General features: G+C 41.5%; 1 protein-coding gene across 2 annotated transcripts in view; it reads left to right on the forward strand.

Annotated features, from left to right (window-relative positions):
* The window catches only part of TMEM114 (transmembrane protein 114), a 68,101-nt gene extending 47,823 nt beyond the window's left edge, over positions 1–20,278 (forward strand). For both annotated transcript variants that reach the window (XM_029577203.1, XM_029577205.1), the window contains one exon: positions 20,049–20,278. In XM_029577203.1, coding sequence (XP_029433063.1) covers positions 20,049–20,278 — 230 coding nt within the window. The remainder of the gene's footprint in view (positions 1–20,048) is intronic.
* Positions 20,279–23,235: the final 2,957 nt, after the last annotated feature.

Genomic DNA, 23,235 nt, shown 5'->3' on the forward strand with positions numbered 1-23,235 from the left:
AAGGGTAGTAACCGTTGCATCCGCAAGTTACCCCCATGCTTATTTGTTCCCGCAGACCATAAATGTCGGGGCCCTCGTTGATTGCTGTTTGAATGCACGTCCCCCTTTCCCCCTGCCGTTGAAGCAGAGAACCATGACGGAGTTGCATCAACAGTATGAAGGCTTATTGGTTAAGAGTAGTAATCGCCACACCAGCAAGTTACCCCATGTGCTCTTTTCTTCATTTCCATCCTCTAGCCTTTAGGGATCCACAGTGTTCATCCCATGCCCCTTTGAATTCTTTCATTGTTTTCTTCTTCACTACCTCCTCCAGGCATCCACCACCCTCTCTGTGAAGAAATATTTCCTGATTTTGGTTCTGTCATCTTCTCTGGAGTTTCATTTTGTGACCCCTAGTTCTATGGATTTCTTTCCAATGTCGAATGTGCATCATTAAAACCTTTCAGGTATCTAAAGGTCTGAATCATATCTCCCCTGCACTTTCTCTCTTCCACAGTATTTATTTATTTATTTATTTATTTTTGGTTTTTATATACCGATCTTCCTACATTAGATGCAAATCAAACCGGTTTACATAGAACAAGAAGAAACTTGCTAAAAGGCATTACATAAAACAATGAACAATTATGCAACATTAAATAACATTGTCAAGAGAGTCAACTAATTATACAAAATTGAATTAAATGGTAATTAAACAGTATACATATTTATTCAGATCCTTTAGCCTATTCTCATAGGTCTTCTCATATAGACCCCACACCATTTTTTTCACTCTTCTCTGGACCATCTCCATCCTGTCTTTATCCCGTTTGAGATTCCAGAACTGAACACAGTACCCCAGGTGAGGCCTCTCCAAGGACCTGTACAAGGGCATTATCACCTTATTTTTCTTTCTGGTTATTCCTCTCTCTGTGCAGCCCAGCATTCTTCTGGCTTTAGTTCTCTCCTTATCACATTGCTTCGCCATCTTCAGATCTCCAGGCACAAGATCCCTCTCTTGGTCTGTGCCCATCAGCCTCACATCCCCCATCACATACAGCTCTTTTGGATTACCACACCCCAGATGCATGACTTTGCACTTCATGGCATTTAATCCCAGCTTCCAAATCTTCGACCACTCTTCCAGCTTTCTTAAACCTCTTTTCATTCTCTCTATTCCTTCAGGCATATCAACTCTATTGCAAATCTTAGTATCATCCACAAACAGACAAAATTTACCTTCTATCCCTTCCACAATGTCGCTCAAAAAAATATTGAACTGAGCCAGTCCCAAAACCGAACCCTGTGGCACTCCACTTAACATGGTTTTCTCTTCAGAGTAGGTTACATTTACCATTACACTCTGTCTCCTGTGAGTCAACCAGTTTGTAATCCATGCCACTACCTTGGCGCTCAGTGCCAAACTTGTCATTTTATTCACATGCCTCCTCTGCAGGACCGTATCTAAGCTTTGCTGAAATCCAAGTAGATCACATCAAGAGCTCTTCCTCGATCCAATTTTCTAATCACCCAATCAAAAAAAATCAATCAGCTTTGTCTGGCAGGACCTTCCTCTGGTGAATCTATGTTGCCTTGGGTCCAGCAATCCACCAGATTGTAGATAGTTCACTATCCTTTCCTTCAGCAGAGTTTCCATTAATTTTTCCATCACAGAGGTGAGACTAACTGGCCTGTAATTTTTGGCCCTCTCTCTGCTACCACTCTTGTGAAGTGGGGACCACCACCACTCTTCACTAATCCCGCAGCACTACTCCCATTTCCATGGATCTATTAAACAGGTCCTTCAGCGGACCAGCCAGCACATCTCTGAGTTCTCTCAGTATCCTGGGGTGTATCTCATCCAGCCCCATGGCCTTGTCAATTTTCAGTTTACCTAGCTTCTCCCATACATTCTCGTCTGTAAACAGAGTTTTGCTTACTCCATCCCCATCTATGGTCTTATTAACCAGCAATGGTCCTTCTCCAAGGTCTTCTTTAGTGAATACCAAACTGAAGTATTTGTTTAATATTTCTGCCATTTCTTTGTTACTCTCTACATACACATTGCTCCTTGTCACTTTTCAATTTCACTATACCACTTCTGATGTCCCTTCTTTCACTGATATATCTGAAAAATGTTTTCTCTCCTCGCTTTACCTCTTTGGCCATCCGTTTGACCTTTTGCTTTCCTTATTACTTTAGGTGTTACTTGGAGTTAGTTTACCACTTACCTCCCCATCTTTTCATGCATTGCTTAGATTTTATGCTAGACAAAAGGGCACTCTTTCCCAGCTATATATATTTTTACATAATCAAATCTCTTACAAAATCTCTGCAGCTCATCTTATCTCAGGGATAAATGTCCCTAGTTTTGGCTGAGCTGTATTGGCTCCCAATTTCCTGGCATATCAGATTAAAATCCTTACATTAATCTTTAAATCCATTCATGGCCTTTTACCAAATTGCTTAACTGCTAGGTTGAAAGTATACTGTCCCTCACATACCTTGCGTTCTCCTTCAAAGCTATTGTTAGCGCAGTCCCTCCATTAAAGGATGTTAAACTACAGGAATCTCTCTCACAAATCTTTAGCATTGTGGGACCTGTTCTCTGGGATGATCTTCCAGAATCTCTTAGAAGGGAAGAGGTTTTGCTGCATTTTAGGAATTTCGTAAAGGCTCACTTGATTGCTTTGACCTTCTCTAATGGCCATCCTTTTTTTTGGTCTCCTGGCTATGAGCATGGGAGTGGTGTTGTAATTGCTTGGAATTTTGTAAAACTGTTGCAGGGCTGTGCTGCTTTTAGGTAGTCATTTGTTTGCTATGTTTCTAGTGTTCATGGTTGTATATTTCTTGTTTGCGTTTACTCTGCTCAGTGATGTTTCTTTTATAATAAAGACATAAATATGCAAAGAAAATTCATTTTCTCTGTTGGATTTCACATGGAATCCTTGTCTTTTCAGAAGCTCTCTTAGAGTCAAAGAAAAGCTTTAAAAAAGAAGAATTTAATGTTGTGATTGGCAAAGGGCTTTCTGTTATCTTTGCTGCTGCAGTCACAGTATGCTCACTGTGAGAGAGAGACAGAGGCACTGTTTTCTGTCTGTTCATTGGGGCAGGGTAGTGGACTAGAGATCTAGAAGCAGTAAATAGCAGTGATTTTTTGTTTCTGTCTGACTCTGCACAGTGCATTGTACTACCTATCTGCAGACAGATTGAAGAGAATAGAAACACAGCTTTGCCAGCCTTTTCAGTTTATTCTCTTTCTGACAGTACTTTTGTATGCAAAAGGCATCAGTCAGTAGTACAGTATGTGTGTGAGAGAAACATTTTATACATACTGTGAGGGATAGCCATAGAAAGGCAGAGACTAAGTTTGTGCCACTAGCAAGCTATTAATTCTCCTTGGTAAGTTGGCATTGTACTTGTTAAGCACTGAAGTGAACTCAGATTATCATCTTAAGTGTGTGACAGACAGTATTAGAATTATAGTGGTGAGCGGTACAATATTAGCAAAGTATATTTTGACATTAAAATCCCCCACTTCCAATTCCATCATGCCACTGCAAACAAAGGGGAGAGGAGAAAATGGCAGGGGCAGAGGATTGGGGTTCCTGCAGAGCCAGCCTAGCCTGTCAGAAGCACAAGCAGTAGTACTAGTGAGAATAACAAGGAATCATGGCCGTAATCTAAAAAGAGACTTTTTTAGTCCAGAAAACCAGGAGTAGAAGCTTGTTCAAGCCAAAATAAATTAAAATTGGGAAAGTATGTATGACCACCACCTATCCCTCTCTCTTGCTTTGGAGCAGGAGCAAAAGGCAGGACAGCAATCTGAGGTTAGTGTTAGCAGGGCAAGGGCAAGGGTAGGAGCAGAAGAATTGCAATACCCCAAATCAGCAAGGAACTCCTCCTTGATTATGGCTTCTGAGGTAATTGAAGCAGTATTTTCAAAAACTGATTCCCTGAATCAGAAGATATAAAAAATCTAGTAGCAGAAGAGAATTTGGGAGCTATAGTCAGTAGCATCACAGCTTCCAGTGAAGGGGTGGGGGAAGTAAATGATAAGACTATGTTGATAGCAACCCCCAGGCAGAGTTGATGTAAAAGTTGGCCTTCCTAACAATCTGCCTTTGCTGGGTTTCCCAGAATTTCCATGCAAGTGGCAGGATGATGGAAAACATCTTGGTGGTCTTGCTTTGCTGCTATATCCCTGATATACCACCTTGAGGGTCTTCCTGCCACTCAGTGTTGCTGTCTTACCTTTTATCCTACATCTTGAGGGTCTTGCCATAGACTCTACATCTTAGAGTGTTTTTGCTACTCTGGTGATTGCTTTGCACCTATCATGATCCCTTGAGATGTTTTTGCTACTCTGTGTGCTGTTTTGTCCTTCTATTGGTGCCTTGGGGATTTTACTGCCACCTTTGCTTCTTCATTCTTCCTTCATGGGACTGTTAGTGTCATTTTGCCCCTCTCGTGCTACCATTGGGGGTTCATGCCACTTTTATGGGTGCCCTCCTTTGGAGCCTTGGGGTGTTCTTGCCTCTCTTGCTGCTGCTTTGCTCCTCTCATGGTGCCTTGGAGAACTCCTACCACTGCTGGCACCCTTTTGACTGTTTATGGTGCCTTAGGCTATTCATGCCACTTTTGGTCCCACTTTGCCACAGTTGGTGTCTTGGAGTTCTCTTCCCTCTTCCAATGATGTCTACCCACAAGTACATTAAAATTAATTAGAAAAAAACCCTAATTTTGAAGCTCAAAATAGGCTGCATTACTTTCACCATTGAATCACATGTAAAATAAAAAAACAAATGGAACAAATAAACAAATTTATTTTTGTTTGAAGGAAACAAAATGAATGGAGGTAACCTACGAAAATGAATAAACAAACTAAAACCAAAGTTATGATTCTGCACATCTTTATTTGGTGGTTCAAGGATATCAATGTCATTTGAAGTCATTGCATCATGACTGAATGCCACCTGGTTAAAAAAAACTTGGCATTGTATATATATAGAGAGAGAGAGAGAAAGAGAGAGAGATAGATACACATTTTCTTTTGAATGAAACACCACCCCCACAACAACTTATTCTTTATCTTTTCGTGTATCTTTTGTTTTTTTTTTTAATTAATTGCTTGCTACAGTCTTACAGCAAGTAGCATGCAAAACAGAACAATGGAGAATCCAGCAAGGAGTGCTATCATTTTCTAATATATTGTGCCTAAATAATAAAAGCATTTTTTAAGTTTTATCATCTCTCATAGTCTCAGGAGATGTTTGTTTCATCTTTTGTTCAGACTTGGTATATATTTATATTCTATTCTTAGCTTTTAGATAAGGAGTGAACAGTACTGTAACTAACTACTGTGCCATTTGAAATACATTACGTCAGTTACAAAGGGTAAAGAACATTTCTTTAAGGAGGAACAAGCACTATGATGGATCTACATATTATACAGAGGTGCTAGTCTTTCTGCATATTTGGTCTAGGATGAGTGCTCCATCTATTTTACTGAAACAAAGATCACAGAATGTGCCAACAGATAAATACTACCAGGCTCTTTATCCTTTCCCACTGCAGTACCACAGACCTAATTTCCAAAAAGGGGCAGAGCATAGGCATGGTATGGGTGGGGCGTTGACGCCTGGCCAAAAATGTGAGCGTAAATACTCTTACGGGCACTCACTGGGGTCCCCTGCCATGTAAATTTACTTCTGCTATGGAGGACGTGTAAGTAATAAAATAAAAAATTTAGGCCAGGCAGCGGAGTGTTCAGGGTCGGGGTTAACAGGGTGGAAGGGTGGCTATAAAAGTAGGGGAGTTTGCAAATCCTATCCCTAAACTGGGCACATTTGGAATGAACTGAGAAAACTATCTATGGCATCGGCAGATGCCCCTTGTAAAATTTCCCCAACTTACATACATGCATGTGTCCATTGAAAATTGTGCATACATGTACACGCGATCAGCCTATTTTATAACATGCGTGGAAATACATGCGTATGTTAGAAAATGGCCACGTCTTTTGGTGCGAGTCGGCATATGCTCGTACATGTGCACCCGCGCAGCTGTTTAAAAGATACCGTCTTAGGCTTTTGATCAAAGACCTGCGAGAACAATCCAGGCCTTTACTTTCTTCCCGGATTTCAAACAGTTATTCTCTGTATGCAGATGTAGGGATAGAGAATTTCAAATTAAGGGTGCTTGGAATTGAAAGGTTCTCTCTCTAGTCTCCCAAACCTAATTTCTCAAGGTGAAAGTTCTTTTGAGAGGCTCTCAAAACTCTTGTAGGTCTCTAAGGAAGTAAGAGCTTAGTCAGAAAATCATGCTTGCCTCTATATAAAGCCTTATATGTAAGGCAAAGTACTTTAAATATTATTCTACATTGAACTGGAAGCCAGTTCAGTTCATACAAAAGGGGAGATATATGATCATATTTGGACACACCAAATATAATTCTAGTTGTTATATTCTCAAGCAATTGTACATGTCTTAAATTTACCTCTGTAATGCCTACGTAAAGGGCCAGATTTTTGGAGGATTTACGCGCGTAACCGGTCATTTGCGCGCCGGGCCTATTTTCAAAAGGCCCGGTGACGTGTGTAAAGCCCTGGGATGCCTGTAAGTCCCAGGGCTTGCAAAAAGGGGTGGTCCGGGGTGGGTGGGGGTGTGGCCAGAGGCCTCCGCACGGCCGCTGTGCCGGGGATCGCGCACCGGCAGTTGGTCGGTGTGTGCAACTTACTTCAGCCCCAGGGCTGAAGTAAGTTTTAAAACAAGAAAAAAAAACAAGAAAAAGGGCAGGGGAGGTAGGGGAAAGGAAGGTGGGGTGAGGGGGAAGGGAACGGGGGAAGGCAGCGCAGCTCGGGCTCAGCGCACACAAGGTGCACTGACCCCCGATTTTATAATATGCGCGTGCCTGCGCGCACATGTTATAAAATCGCGCGTCCATGGATGCGCGCGCGTATCTCTTAAAATCTACCCCCAAAGAGAATTGCAGTTATCAAATATAGACAATATTAATGCACTAGACAGCATGTTCAAATCATTCCTATTCAATAAAGCAGCTATTTAACAAATTATACAAAGACTGTGGAAAAAACAGATTTGGATAATAGAGGTACTTGCTTTGACATTGACAGTGCACTGTCCAACTTAATTCCCAGTCTTGTAATCACGTCTACAAGAGCAATAACAACATTTTGCGTACAGGGAGTTCATGCTTCCAGTATTGCTGACATAGCAAGATAGGCAGTACCGGCTGGGCTTGCAGTAGCAGTGAACTGCAATCCCAGCTGAAGATGGCTACTTGACAGGATTCCGGGAGGGTGGGAGAGTTAGGTTTGGGCTGGGGGAGAGGGAGGGAGGCTCAGGAGGGGTAATTGTGGGCAAGCATTCTGAAATGGGGAATGGGTGGAGGGAGGCCAAATCCTAGGTCTTACAACTTTTCATAGGGGTTTGTGTATGAGTCGGGCGGGCGGAGGGAGTTTGGGCAGGCTCAACCCAGCAGGAAAAATTTGAAAATTACTGCCTGGGGGTTGAGGAATCAGGCTGCAGGCTCACATGGTACTCTTTTTAAAATTTATAATAAATCTCTGCTATTTAACAGATTGTATTCTTTTGAATATAACCAGTTGAGATGAGGCAGCCCTACAATTATCTGGCTAACTTAGCCAAAAATAGCTGATGGTAGCTTCAGCCTGGCTACCGCTATTACTAATATAACATGTGTCTAGTCTGAAGTAAATAATCATTTGAATCAGCCATAGTAATACATTCTATTTATTCTTTTGAAGATTTATAACCCGCTCCATCCAAAGCACTTGGCAGGGTAAACGGAGGACCAACCTTAGTACGAAAAGGTTCCCATATCTTAGGATCATTTTGATAGAACCCCTCTGACCTCAAGGTTTTCCAGTGTATAAACTTGCCAAAGTAACATCGTGCAATCAAAGGTGGGAGGGTGAGAGATTCAATCTCCAGTGAGAGGCCAACATTTCAGATAGCTGCTACCAACGCACGGCTAACTAAGCTAATTCCCCCTTTCCTAACCTGCTTAAAACCCGTAAATGGCAGACCCAGGAGGGTCCAAAGATAATTTGATTTCAGTAAAGTGACAAATCCCCAAGAGGCTTTCAGGCCAATATAACCATACTTTAGGGCATGTCCACCAAATGTGAAAGTATGTCCCACAACCACCACACTCTCACCAATATTTCTCATGGTTCATGAAACCTATCTTTATCAGTCTGTCTGGTGTATAGTATCAATGCTGTAATTTCTTGTAACCTGCTATATTCTTTTCAATATAGCCAATTAAGTCTTAAGTTATCCAAGCACATATTGCTGGATAACTTTAGGACAGGAAATAGCTGGAGATAGTTTGAGATACCTGAAAATAGGTTAAGTTAACTGGATAACATAGATCAGCCCTGGAATGCGTCTTTTTTTATGCAAGTCAGTATTTTCCAGATAATGACTTATCCAGCTAAAATTTATCCCAAGTGCCCTAATTTGTGACTTACCTGGCATATAGCCAGATAAATCACAAATTATTTGGCTAAATGCCTCTGAATATGGACCCTAGTATGCTGTGACAATGAGTTTCTGGACTGTATTACAAATGACGTAGCTCAAGACTCTGTAGCCGTGTCAGATTCCTTCTTGAGAGGGCAAGTGAAAGTGTGATTTTGGTTTTCTTTTAGCAATCTCTAATGGAATATGGCATTATTCATTTCTACAGTAATTCGATGAGTAGAAAAAAATATTTCTTCACCAGTGACATTCCTTCTCAGTCTAGAAGAGGTGTAGGACGTTTATTTTCTACAAATAGGCAGCTGTCATAAGAATGATTAATTGATGTATTTATGAATAAACAAGCCTAGAATTGCATGCCAGCTTAAAAAAGTGCTTTTCCTAACTCCATGACTTACATGTGTGTGTGTTATAATTGCTTCAGATGTGTGTGTGTTTCAGAAGATTTGTGTGCATGTGCCTTGCAGTTGTCCAATAGGGGAGAGGGAGGGGAAGGTTTTAAGATGTGGGCATTAGGGAGAGGGTATGTGGTGGCATGGGTTATGTGTATATTTGTGTAACATTGGCCAGTTGCGAGGCTGTCCCGTGACCAACCGCATTCACCCCAGAACGCCAAGTTTCTTTGCGGCCCTCACGCCGTCATTGGAGCACCACTGTCACTCTCCATAGGCACACACATCTCCACTCCTAATCTAGGCCCCATGGCAGAAACTCCTGCTCAGTGCTCCCTGATGACATCGGCCCTGCCAGGCTATTCAAGCATGAGCCCTGCTCAGCAAAAGGTCTCCTGCCTTGCCCACAGTGCGTGCTACTATTGTTCCTGTGCTTGGCTTGCCTCCTGTGTTTCCTTGCCATGCCCTTGCCAGCCCTAACCTCAGCCCGTGCATGGACTCTCTCTCTCTCTCTCCGACCGCTCTTAAGCCCTCGGGGTCCTGCCAGCCTCTGGACCCCAAGGGCTCAACCTGCAGTGAACGGGGGATGGTGTAGGTGAAGCTCCCGCTCAGTCCCAGGAAGGTCGTGTCCGCCAGCTGGCGGCGTGGGCCTGGTAAGTTCACTTACCAAGCTGTGTCAACTACGCCACAGCCCAGGGGTTCACAGCTGTGACAGTGTGTGTGTATATATGAAGTTTCGAGAATGTGTGTATATACGGTATGTGTGCATGAGGATTATGTGTCTTTCTGGGGTATGAGGATGTGAGGTATGTGTGTAGGTGTGTGTTAGTGTGTGTGGATATTTGGGAAGGTATGTGGAGTTATGTGGGAAAACATGCAGAGTGTGAGTGTGAGTTGGAGGTATGTGTGGAGGTTATGTATATGGGGTGTGTGTCTGTTTTCTTTAGTTTGGTTGCAGATTTAAGTTTGAGTAGTAATCTTGATATCTGCAACTGAACTAAAGACTAATGATTGTCTAATAAGACTACTCATCACCATCTCCAACTCTGATGGCTAAAAGAAAATAAAATTTAGGACAAAACATTAAAGTATGTGAAATAATATGTGATTCTTTTACATTATGGGAATTTTAAACCATAAATTAGTCAACTAAATTGGTGAGTATAGGATTTACATGAATGGAGATCACCACACATGGCATCCTTCTTTCGGGATGGGATCATTTAATGTGCTTTAATATCTGAATGCTCTGAGAGTAATACGCATTTTGTGACTCATGTATGCTATATCATAGCTATGGTGTCAATCACCCAAACCTGATAGCCACAGCTCTGAATTTGTAATCAGTAAATGAAGCCATAATCCTTCATTGAGGGGAAAAACAGCTTCCCCTATAAATCAAAAGGCTTTATTCGGGAATGTGTGATACTGTCGAAGGCGTTTGAACTATGATGTGTTCCTTCTGCATGACAGACTGCCAAGAAAAATAGCAATTATGATCAATTATGCACTATTTGGTTGAACCATATGATTGTATCTGCTTCTCTTTGTGGATTTTGGCAGTGGTTCATTGTAAAACTGCTCGCCCTAGTGATATTATAAGTGGTTTGCTGTATTTTTTTTCAGTACCCCTAAAGATTTTGGGTGAGTATAATAATGTTCCTCGTGCTATCTTTCTGTATCCCTGAGGATGGTCCCATCTGGGGATAAAATGTTGGATCCTTGGAAGGCATTTTCTTTATTTTTTTCTTTGATAACCATTGGAGTACCTGAAACTTTTTTGTTCTCCAATTATGTCATAAGTAGGGGCAGCCTGACCTGAACAATCTAAAATGATCCGTAAGGGGAGGACAATTTTCAAAGGTATTAACACAGGGATGATGGGCTGGCTGAAAATCGCATGCCTGAAATGTGACTAAAAATACATGCACGTTCTATAGCACACCTAGTTTTAGCCATAAGAAAAAAGGGGCATGTTTAGATCAGGGAAGTAAAACAACAAGAGGTCAGTATTTAAAACTTATCTGGCTAACTCACATGGGATATTCAGCAGCACAGCTATGCTATGCTATGCTGTGCTGCTGAATATCCCCCTATTTGATGCAACTGAGCCAGATAAGTTACATCTGGCTAAGGCTTGGATTTATCAAAATGTGGTGTGTTTTATGGTAATAGACAGTTTATCACAATTTGTGCTGAGAGAGAGAGAGAGAGAGAGATAGATAGAGCCTAGCCATAATGCCCTCACACTAGATCGGTATTTATATCTCTATGGGAGACCCAATTAGAAACTCGAGGTGAGGTTTAGGTATTAGTGTAGGGGTTAGGGGCCACTTTGACATTCAAAGTGAGATGTACAAACAGAACAGTGCTCTCTTGTGAAGATTTGATGTCCTCCAGAGTGAGGAAACTCACCCAAAGATGAGATTTGTGCAATATTCTCTCAACCTCTCTCTCTCTCTTCCCCCCCCAAACCCCCCCCCCCACCATATAACACTTTGATTAATGATCCCCTGGATAAGTATGAATATTGCTACTTATCTGGCTAGTTAGCCAGATAAGTAGATCAGCCCACTGGATATTCAGCAGCTGTCACTTAGCCAGATAAGTCAGACTTATCCAGTTAAGTAGTATTTGAATATTGGGCTCCATGAGTACAAAGGGAATTTCCTGGACTGAGTGGATGTGTTCCTGGGGATGGAAATGGACTCATGATTAAACTTTTGCATTTTCAAAAGTGTGCATGTAAATTTCCCCATAAATTTCCTATGCACAGATTAGCAGGTATGTGGGTAGTTTTGGTGGAGTAATTTTCAAAGCAAATGTGTGCATAAGTTTGCTCTGAAAATTGATGTAACTTATACATGTATTTGCCAACTTTCTTTTGTGGGCTGTTTCAAATTAACCCACTAAGGGAGTGATTTTGTAACTGCCTGCCTTGGTATAAGGTATGAGGGCATCTTTTACCAGCAGACTTTACACTAATTTTCAGAGTGAAATCATGCATGCAATTTCAGTTTGAAAATTATCCCACAAAAACTACCCATGCATATTTACACCTACTAACCTGATCAGGTAGTTTGCCATAGAAAATAGGCATTTGCAAGTCACAAATGTTTGCTTTGGATTTATTTTTTTTCATTTTGGATTTGTTTTCTGGAATTCAGTTTATTTAATGTTTATTTTTGTTAAGTTCTTTTGCCTTGCTGCACAAATGTCCATAACGACTTATTAGCCGGGTAGACATAGGAAATATAAGAAACAGATGAACTACTGGGGATCTGACAGGTGCCTGTGACCCAGACTGGCCACTGTCAGAAACAGGATGCTGGGCTCGATGGACCCTTGGTCTGACTCAGCATGGCACTTCTTATGTTCTTACCTATCCCTAATGATCGAGAAAGAAAAACATCTGGCAGCACTGTCCAAATGTACTTCCAGGAACCTGATTATTTATGGTAGTAATCATGAGCTGCAGTACAGGGATCAGTAGGGTGAGCAAACATAGCAACCCAGGATTACATTTCATTATTGTTATTTCCTTCACAGTTTATTCATGGCATTAGTGGCCTCCAGATCAGCTCTTTGCTCTTTGCTTATGATCCCCCGCCACTTCCAAAGTTGCTAACTACCAGGAAATGCATTTCTTATTAGTTCCCTTTAGGACACACATCTTGCCATGGTGCTCCAAAATGGTCTTCACTCTCTCAGCCTATTCCCACCGCGATAATACAAAAATTGCTAGAGCCAAATGAGCTCTGCTCTGCTGATGCAGTAAAATGGGTACAAGTACAGTTCCATGAAAGAACGTAAATTCCATTCTTTAAACTCCATCTGAACAATAGTCGCATTAAAGACAAGAGCAGCAACAAATTTAATGCGTTATCTAGTTTTTCCTCTATTAAAGAGGGAACTGAACCTATGTGTCTCTCTGAAGATGTCTGGTTGAAATGCTTCTCCCCTGAGTGCACAGTGCACATTGAACATTCGGTGCAGGAGGAGAGATTTTATTAAAAAGTTTACTTTCTTCATAATTTTTGCCGTTCTTTCACCTGCACTTGCTAATCTCTAGGAATGTGCTATCAGGTGAAATTAGCATGGAAACAATAACTTTTGTTGTTTCATTTTGTTTTAGCATGTGCTAAAAAACCCTAAAAAAAAAAAAGAAAACAAAATGAAACAACATCTTTCTCTGTGCATACTCCTACTATTTTCTTGTGGGGGCCTCAGAGAGCAATGGCTCATTCTTACAACAAGTCCAATAGGAGCCACTGGTGGAAGGGATATGAGCCTGAGTTAACCCCTTATTTTAAACCTTCCCACTCTTTGTACTATGCACATAAGAGAGGGGTATATGATAGAAGTCTATAAAATCATGAAACAACTTGAACAGGTAAATGTGAATCGATTATTTACTCTTTCAGATAATACAAAGATTAGGGGCCCTCCATGAAGTTAGCAAATAGCACATTTAAAATAAATTGGAGAAAAATCTTTTTCACTCAGTGCACAATTAAGCTCTGGAATTCATTGTCAGAGGATACGGTTTAGGCAATCAGTATAGATGGGTTTAAAAAAGATTTGGATAAGCTCCTGGGGGAGAAGTCCATAAACTGCTATTATTCAAATCCATCGAAATCCATGCTCCAAAATGGAACCGATGCTCAACGAATAAAGGCCTCCTCAAAATCCCTCATGCCAGAACCACAACCACACAACTGAACACAACCCATGAGAGAGCTATATCCATTGCCAGCTCAACACTATGGAACTCAATACCAATCGAAATAAGAACTCAACCAAACATTAAAACCTTCAAAAAAGAGCTGAAAACCTGGCTGTTCACCAGAGCCTACTCAAACTCACTCACTCAACCACACTACCAAACACCCTCGCAACACAACACCAAGAAGAGATCTTCACCTCTCGATCAACAAATAATGTCTACTAGAGATGTGAATCGTGTCCTCGATCGTCTTAACGATCGATTTCGGCTGGGAGGGGGATGGAATCGTATTGTTGCCGTTTGGGTTTTAAAAATATCGTGAAAAATCGTTAAAATCGTGAGCCAACCCCCTAAAACCCACCCCCGACCCTTTAAATTAAATCCCCCCCCTCCCGAACCCCCCCAAATGCTTTAAATTACCTGGGGATCCAGCGGTGGTCCAGAACGGCGGCGGTCCGGAACGGCCCCCTCAATTGAATCCTTTTGTCTTCAGCCGGCGCCATTTTGCAAAATGGCCGCCGCAAAATGGCGGCGGCCATAGACAAAAACGATTCGACGCAGGAGGTCGTTCCGGACCCCCGCTGGACTTTTGGCAAGTCTTGTGGGGGTCAGGAGGCCCCCCCAAGCTGGCCAAAAGTTTCTGGGAGTCCAGCGGGGTTCAGGAAGCGATTTCTTGCCGCGAATCATTTTCCGTACGGAAAATGGCGCCGGCAGGAGATCGACTGCAGGAGGTCATTCAGCGGCGGTCTGGAACCCCCGCTGAACGACCTCCTGCAGTCGATATAACATATATATATATATACATAACCTATGTATACGTCAATAATCTCTCGACCCCTGTACATATTACTCCTCTTGTACCTGTACATATTACTCCTTTTGTACCTGTTTTCACCCACCCACCCTCCCCCCCCTCCCCCTCCCCTGTCTCGACCACCCCTACCCCTCTTTCCACAAGTTTGCTAGTTTTTGCTCTGTTTTCTGAGCTATGTTAAACACTGTTCCTTGTAAAGGCTTTGCCTATATATCCATTGTTGTAAGTTATCTGTAAACCGGCACGATGTGCAAACGGTTGCCGGTATATAAAATTAAATAAATAAATAAATAAATAAATATAGAGGCAGATTTTCAAAGGCTACGCGCAAATCCTGAGGAAATCTGCCCCTGCGCATGCCGCGCCCATTTTGCATAGGCTCGGCGGCGCACGCAAGCCCTGGGACGTGCGTATGTCCCGGGGCTTGCTAAAATGGGCGGTCCGGAGGCGTGTCTGCAGTCCGGGGTGGTCCGGGGGCGTGGCCGAGTACCCCAACACAGCAGCCTGTGTCGGGACCTAGCCAGCCGGTACGTGCAAGTTACGCCTGTCAGAGGCAGGCGAAACTCCATCGAACAAGGTAGGGGGGGGGGATTTAGGTAGGGCTGGGGGGGTGGGTTAGATAGGGGAAAGGAGGGAAAGGTGGGGGGGATAAAAAAAAAGTTCCCTCCGAGGCCGCTCTGATTTCAGAGCGGCCTCGGAGGGAACGGGGAAAGCCATCGGGGCTCCCCTTGGGCTCGACGCGTGCAAGGTGCACATGTGTGCACCCCCTTGTGTGCGCCGACCCCGGATTTTATAACATGCGCGCAGCAGCCCTAGAGATGTGAATCGGAACTGAAATCCGAACCGATTCTGGTTCCGATTCACATCTATAGAGATGTGAATCGGAACTGAAATCTGAACCGATACTGGTTCCGATTCACATCTCTAGCACGCGCATGTTATAAAATTGGGTGTACATTTGTGCGTGCCGGGTAGTGCGCACAAATGTACCCCGCGCGCGTAGGAATTAAAATCGGCCCCATAGAGTTAGGAAACCCAGAATGCATATTTTATAAATAAGTTTTACTAAAGGGTGCTATAGAAGAGGTAAGGATTTAATGAGATCTAAAAACTCACTTAAATTTAAATTCCCCTTCCACAGTCTCTCTAACCATGGTCAGCCTGATAAACAGAAGTCAGGCTCAAGAATCAAACAGAAGTTTTCTACCTGGCATCATACAACACTGCCACAAACATCGGGCCATCCCAACTGCTTTGCTTAAAAAAATCCAAAAACCCCCAAAATCCCTTATCTTTGACAAAAACATGTAAAACATATTTCTTGTCCCTCCAAATGTAATGAGAATGTAATATTTTTTGTACATTACATTGGTTAATCTACATATTCCTCTGGCCCCCCTCCCCCATATTAAAGGAAAATTCATTTTTATTTTTATCCAAATATATTTTATTACAAAAAAACTCATTTGAATTGAAATAAATGTAATAAATCTGTGCCAACAAGCCCTAGTTCCAAGAGACAATGTCACATATTTGGTGATATAGTTTCATGAAAATTAAGGTGGAAAAAACAAACCACAGTCTGATTCTTTCAACCAAGTGACATTTTGTTTTACTACTTGTGAAGATTTGGTAATAGTTCCTGCATAGAAAAGGGACTGTGACTTTAAAAACGCAGCATTTTTCCTTTGTCTGAGAATAACAGGACTGAGAAACTGAGATCATATTAGTTTAGGACTACATCCCCCAGAATTCCTTGCGGTCTGACTTTGGCTGAGAGCCAGCAAGGATGAATGAGCATTGGGTGTGGCCAGTCATATCTCCTATGGTAGCTGCTTCGGGGCAGATGCAGTAAAGTGCGTCCAGTCTAGTGCACAGGTTTACATGTGGTTGGATGCATGTTTTGGATGTGTTAGACTAGCACCCGATGCAATAAGGAGATTAGCATGTCCAAAACACATGCCCAAATAAATAGCCGATAATGCCCATCACATGTAAATTCCATATAGATGAGGCTATTAGCTATTACCCCTCAATGCAGAAAGTTGCTGGGTGCCCAATTCATACTTTTTAACATGGCAGATTTAAGTCCAGCCCTGAAGGTGGCATAAAGTCAATCTGTGAGTCAAGGGCTCATATGAAATTAAAAAATATGGGCCTCTGTGATTCCTCCTACTTAGCATCATTGTGATACTTAAATTTACTGCTTGCAGTGTTGAAAAATGAATGTATAATTGGCTTGATTAAAAAAAAAAAAAATTATTCTAGGTGCACAATGTAGACGGCCGGAGCAAGGGGCATTTACCTATGGGCGTCTTCAGCAACCTCAGCAAAATCGACCAGAAGGATAAAAACGGAGGCTCGTATTGAGCACCCATTGCAATTTTGGGCGCCTAATGAATTTGAGTGCTAGGGATGCACAATTCTCCCCTAGCGCGTCCTTTTTTACGCAGCCCCTCATTTAAATACTGCATTGGGCGCCCAGGGCATGTGGTTGTCTGTGTGGTAGGAAAACGGCCCCTCAATATGAGCGCCCGTTTTCAACGCACATCTTATTGCATAGGGCCCTCAGTGTATAAGAGGCGTCTGCACTCTGCAGTAGCACTAAGGGGAGAGCAGGCAGTGTGGCAGTCCCCAACAGTTCCTCTCTAGCCCCATCTATGGAGGAGGAGGTGGCAGAGGAGGACTCTGAGACTGACTGGACAAATCACTACTAAAAGTTAAGTTAAATGCTATAATTATCCAGGAAGAGATGGTCTTAGCTTAATTACTGAAGACTGACTTTAGGGAAAAGTTAAAGTGATTTATTTTCAAGTCTTTTGTCCAGTTATGTTGAAGGGAAAAATACAGGGAGATTAAGCTTAGCTGATTAACACTGAGAAGCTTATGAGTGTAGGAGTTTTAGGTTACTTTGACTCTATATTCATCTAAGACTCTCAGTGAACAGAGGGATATAAGGAGGCTTGATTGTGAAAAGTTTTAGCTGTAAAAATCCCTCCCTGAACCAGAGAGAAAGTGTAACAGTAGGGTTTTCAAAAATAGAATGAATTTCTCTAAAAGAATAATAGTAGTGGGAAAAGGCACTGAAATTGCTCTTGGGTTGGTTCACAAGCACAGCTACAGATTGATTGCAGATAATTAAGGTATTTCCTGTCAGAAAAACTGGGCTTAGTCCCAGAGTACTTCTCTAGATTGTTTGGGGTTTGAGTGTACTAATTAGAGTGCTTGCAGCGCTTTCTTAATTGTCTGCTAGGAGCAACTGTGTAATGTGTTAAAAGTATTGAGAAAAGAAGAATTCCAACTAAGGGGGCCATTTATCAAAATGCGATAAGGCGTTTTTGCATGCAAAAAGCCCTGGTAATGCATGTGATAGGCCCTTACCGCATGTGAAAATGTGTTTAATGCATTCGATAGCACCATATTGTATGGTGTGATGCAAATTCCAGGAGGGGGGGCGGGGGGAGAGGGAGAGAGAGAGACCGAGCCTGGCCATAATATCATAATATGGTAGGCCCACCTAGTAACTCGAGGTGGGGTTTAGGTAAGAGTGTAGGGGGTTAGGGGCCACTTTGACATTCTACATGACACCTATGAACAGAACAGTGGTCTCATGAAGATTTGATGACCTTTGGAGTGAGGAAACTCACTCCAAGATGAGATTTGGGCAAGGTTCTCTCAACCTAGCTTGATGGACTCTCTACCTGGGTAACATCAAGCTAGGTTGAGAGACCACTGTTCTGTTCGTAGGTGTCTTGTAGAATGTCAAAGTGGCCCCTAACCCCCTACACTCTTACCTAAACCCCACCTCGAGTTACTAGGTGGGCCTACCATAGGGATACAAATACCTACCTATGGGCCATGATATTATGGCCAGGCTTGCTCTCTCTCTCTCTCGACCATTAACAGTGGTTGAATATAGGAAATACAAAAGATCTGGCACTTATTGCACAATCTGAAAATGGTATCGCAATTTGCGCTAACTTAGCTCTTCGCACAAGTAAGCGCAAATTGAGATAAATGCTATATTAGCATAAAACATACCCCTTTTGCTATCGCATGCGGTACTTACCACATTTTGATAAATCCAGGTCTAACATTGTTAAAAGGGGATCTGTGCAATGAGGGTTTCTAAGTTTACACAGAATTATTAATTAAATGGCCATTAGAAGAAACTGCAGGTTTGGTTAAAGAAGTACATGGAAATAAGCCCATAGGAGGTACATGTGTGAGTCCTTAAACTTTGAATATGGTTACTAAAATTAATATAAGCTATCTATAATAAGCTTAAATGCTTCTTTCAGCTGTTAACTTGGTCTCAGGCTCTCACAAGTGTTAAGTCCTTCACTGAAACTAATTGAAGTTGCCTAAACTCTGCGATGTTTTGGGATGGAATCTTAATCTTGCTGTGTAACTTAAGGAGGAGGAAAATAAAGCTGTACTCTAGTACATTTGAGTAGCTGTGATGATTGGGGGAAAACAGGGTTTGGGATTTTCAAACTTCATCCCTTTAAGCTTTAGGAGAGTGAAAAAAGTTGCTGGGGCGGTAGGTGACCAGAGAGGGCGCCATTACTAGAGGCGTATCCCAGGGCTTTAGAAAATGAAATAGTTCAGAGTATGACGGACTGACTGACCTCATGCCCCTACACTGCCAAACCCAGTAGTTATCAAGTCTCCCCATATAGAATCCAGCCGAAGACAATGCCCCCTTGAGGATCAGATGCAGGCATGTCACTATACTACTGTAGTTCAATAGTTTGTTGAAATCACAAAATCTTAATTTGCAGGGGGGGGGGGGGGGTTTCCATTGCTGTATATTAAGCTGGCCTTCTGGAATTAACCTATACTGCTCAGAAGACCAATATAACTTTTATTTTGTCAGTCATTAGAATAATTAGAAAAACATTTCTGGTGCGATACACATGGTTTGAACAATGTACATAACATAGGCACTTGCATCTTCCCCTGACTCAGTCACCCAATTCCAGAAATAAATTCACACAAATCTAAAGTAAAACATTAGGGTCACAGTAGCTCAAAGAATAAGAGACATTCTCGTAACGCTGGAGAGTGAAAGGGGAGTTTGGAATGGTTAAACCCCACCTTAGTTGTGACAAAATCCCAAACCATCCACCATCAACAATGTTCCCGTTAAACAAACTCCACCAAATCATAAAGAAAGCCTAACACCAGGAGGGAGGGTGAGACTTGGTACCAACTGTCTCCACATTTACTGCTGATGTCACTCTTTCCTCGAGTTCACCGCAGATAGGTCAGCACAACCCCAGACGTTTCTCCTCCCTCAGTCACCCTGAGTAGCCTGGCTGGCAAGTGAAATACCAAGGGGCATAAGCATAGTCCCAAGAGTGACTGAAGGGCTGCTGGTCAGTATCAAGAGCTCAGCCATAGTATCGCCCCTTCTGAATAAAGGGCTATTTCTATACAAAAACAATCATATTACACTTCCACTTTTGTGGTAAAAAATTAATGGTTTTGACTACTCTTGTTATGTGTATTACGGAGATGCACTTATCTAGATCTTTAGAAATGAGGACCAATTGTGTTCTACAGTACAATCTACATACTAAATACATTTTATTCTTTTTCTTAGCTCTCGTTACTCTGACTGGAATCAGCGTCTATATTGCATATTCCGCAGCAGCACTCAAAGAAGCATTGTGCCTTTCGGGAAAGAAGTTTCTGGAAGGCATTGATATAAGATTTGGATGGTCTTTGGCCTTGGCATGGATCTCCTTCATTGCAGAAATCCTCACAGGAATAACATTCCTAATGGCTGCTAGAGTGGTAGGCCTGAAACGAAGGCGGGAGCAGACAATATGAACAGACATGGCTTGAAACAAAGATTGAGTCCAGGAAAGAGAAAATAAGGCATTCTCAGCTGAACATGGCAACATCATGGCAATTGCTAAAGGGTACTATGCTTTCTGAAAGATTTTGTCAAACAAGCAGGCCAGATATTTGGAAGTGCTGTGTTTGCTAATCTAATTAACAAGGTAGTCTTCATATCTGCTGATATGTTTATTTTTCTTATTTTGTCTACATGCCAGATACTTAAATAATAAAAATGAAAAGATTTGAAGAATGACTTTTGATCAACATGACTCATTTTCAAAATAAGTGATATTAAATGTGACTGAACAGCACAAAGTTAAAGCTTATTGTTACGTACAAGACTGGATATAAATCCATGCTCTTCAAGAAGTTTTACTTCATCAGATTGACTGCCATTTTGGTAAATCTTTGGACCGTTGGAGTTTTGCAAATCTATTACAGATTTCTACTAATTTTCCTGAGAGGATCGGCATAAAACAGATAGATTTTCCAGCAGAACTTGGGACATTTTGGCAATTTCTTTTCAAACTGAAACCCACGTTTGCACCTCCCTCACAATCATAAACCCTTATTACTGAATCTACAAGGATACCAAAATATCAGATAATTAACCAAAATATTCACAACCATAATCTTCAGTGTAAATTTTACTAAAGCCATTTGCAAGAAATGAAGAGAAAAAATTGCCCAAATAACTACAATACATAGAAAATATTGCTTCTTTTCTCTTAGATGGCATAGTGGCAATTCTGCACCGTAAACCCCATGAGATAAGACTGAGATCTATCTATTATAGATATAGATACCCTAGTGGAGTGAGAGGTGTGATCTAAGTAAGACGGTCAAATACCTCAAAATAATGCACAGAAGTCCAGCAGTTTTCAGAACAAAGGAAGCTCTAAAACAAGCAGTCATGGAATGAGGCTGAAAGCAGAGAGATTCAGGAGTAATGTAAGAACATATTTTGTCAAAGAAAGGGTGGTAGATGCATGGAACAGCTTCGCAATGGAGGTGGTGGAGACAAAAACTGAATCAGAATTTAAGAGAGCTTGAGCTAGGCATAGAGGATCTTTAGTTGCAAGGAAGTGAGGGTAAAGTTTAAGTTTAAGAAGAATCTGTGGTCTTACAGCAGGAAGAGCAGTCCAGATGAGCCGTGTGGTCTTCATCTGCTGTCATATTCCCTGTTTCTATGATCTCAGACATTTTCTAACTAATTTTGTCAAATTACAACATACATTTTTTTCAAATAACATAAAAAGCTAAACTTCCAAGAATGGAGTTTCCCATTTTGTGTTGATAGGAATAACCAAATTGGTGCCCAGTGTTAATCACAAGACAAATGAAACAGTAAGTTTAATTTCATACACACTGACTGATTGGAACCCCAGGCAATAGTTCTTTGGACACGTCCTATTTCATAAATGTAATTGTTTGAAATAGTCGAGCCTTCTGCTGTTATTGTAAAAGCAGTCATGACAAAAAAAATATCATGTTAGCTTAGACTAGCAATGATCACTTCTGGACAGGATACAATAAGCCTTCAGGAAGAATGTACTGGTAGAGCTATGTTTATGTATAAAATAATCAATGAGAAAAATCCTGAAAATTCCACCTAAATATAGCAAAAATATCTCCTGTTGATAAAAATAATCAAAAAAGCCTCCTTATGAAACTATGCAGATCTATAATAATAGTTAAACCTACATTATATATATATGGCAATCATATATGTGATGAAATATCATTAGATCTAAAACTCTTCTGATATTCTTATATTGCTACAGTATAATCATAGCCCCATGTGGCTTTTTCATTTTTCTTATACAGGCTGATGCAACACAATGAGCTCAGCTGAGCGCACGACTTTACCGGCACTTGGATGCGTGTTTTGATGAATGCATGTCCAAAACTCCTTATGCAAAAAGGGGATTAGCACATCCAAAATGCGCATCCAAACAAGCACAAAGCTATTAGTACTCATCACATGTAAATTCCTATTGATGAGGTTATTAGCTACTACTCCCCCGATGCGCACATTTTTACTGTAAAAAATGAATACCTGACCCAGAGCAGGCATTAATTCTTGAGGACCCCCAAACTTTACAGAAAAGCAGAAAATATTGCTTTTCTATAGTTCCTCTGACTTAATACCATGGCGATATTAAGTCGGAGGAACCTAAAAATGGAGAACAGAAAAAAAAAAGTGTTGCCGGCAGTCAGGTTAGGAAGACGGACACTCAATTAACGAGTGTCCATTTTCCTAACCCGTTGCTGTGCACAGGCTAGGAAAATGGGCGCTCGTAAAACTGAGCGTCCGTTTTCCTAACCCGCTGACAGCCACCTCTCCTGGACGCCCAATGCTGAGGAGATGCTAGGGAAGCAAAACGCTCCCTAGAGACTTTCTACTACGGCAGCCCATTTAAATATTAAATCAGATGCTCTGGAGAGGTGGATAGGCATGTATTAAGAGAGCGGGCGCTCAATCTTGAGCACCCGTTTAATGCATATCGATATTATATTGGCCTAATACTGCTGTAAAAAAACCCAATAAACATGATCATCATATATATGATTGTTCCTTATATGTATACACATAGATGAATGTTTATCCTTAGAGCTCTGTTTATGCCATGTGACTAGGTTTTAAATTTGCTTTTGTTCTAAAATTAACTAGGTAGAGCATGTGGAACAGTATGTAAGCACTCAAAAATTCCAATTGATATGCAAAATTGAAGCACAATTCCAATGTGAAGTGCCCTGAAACCACTCTTCTGTTGTTTGTTCTGGAACATAGGCACATAATCCAGGTCTTAAAGGGCAGCTTAACCTACATCTGGTTTGAGAACCAGATTAATTTGCATAGCTTTCTTTTACAGATAAAACAGACCTGTTGGTAGCCCTTGAAGACTAGGGTTGTGCACCCTTGTTCTAGAACCATACTTTTG

Source organism: Rhinatrema bivittatum, chromosome 14 (genome assembly GCF_901001135.1).
Source record: "Rhinatrema bivittatum chromosome 14, aRhiBiv1.1, whole genome shotgun sequence".
NCBI classification, from domain to species: domain Eukaryota; kingdom Metazoa; phylum Chordata; class Amphibia; order Gymnophiona; family Rhinatrematidae; genus Rhinatrema; species Rhinatrema bivittatum.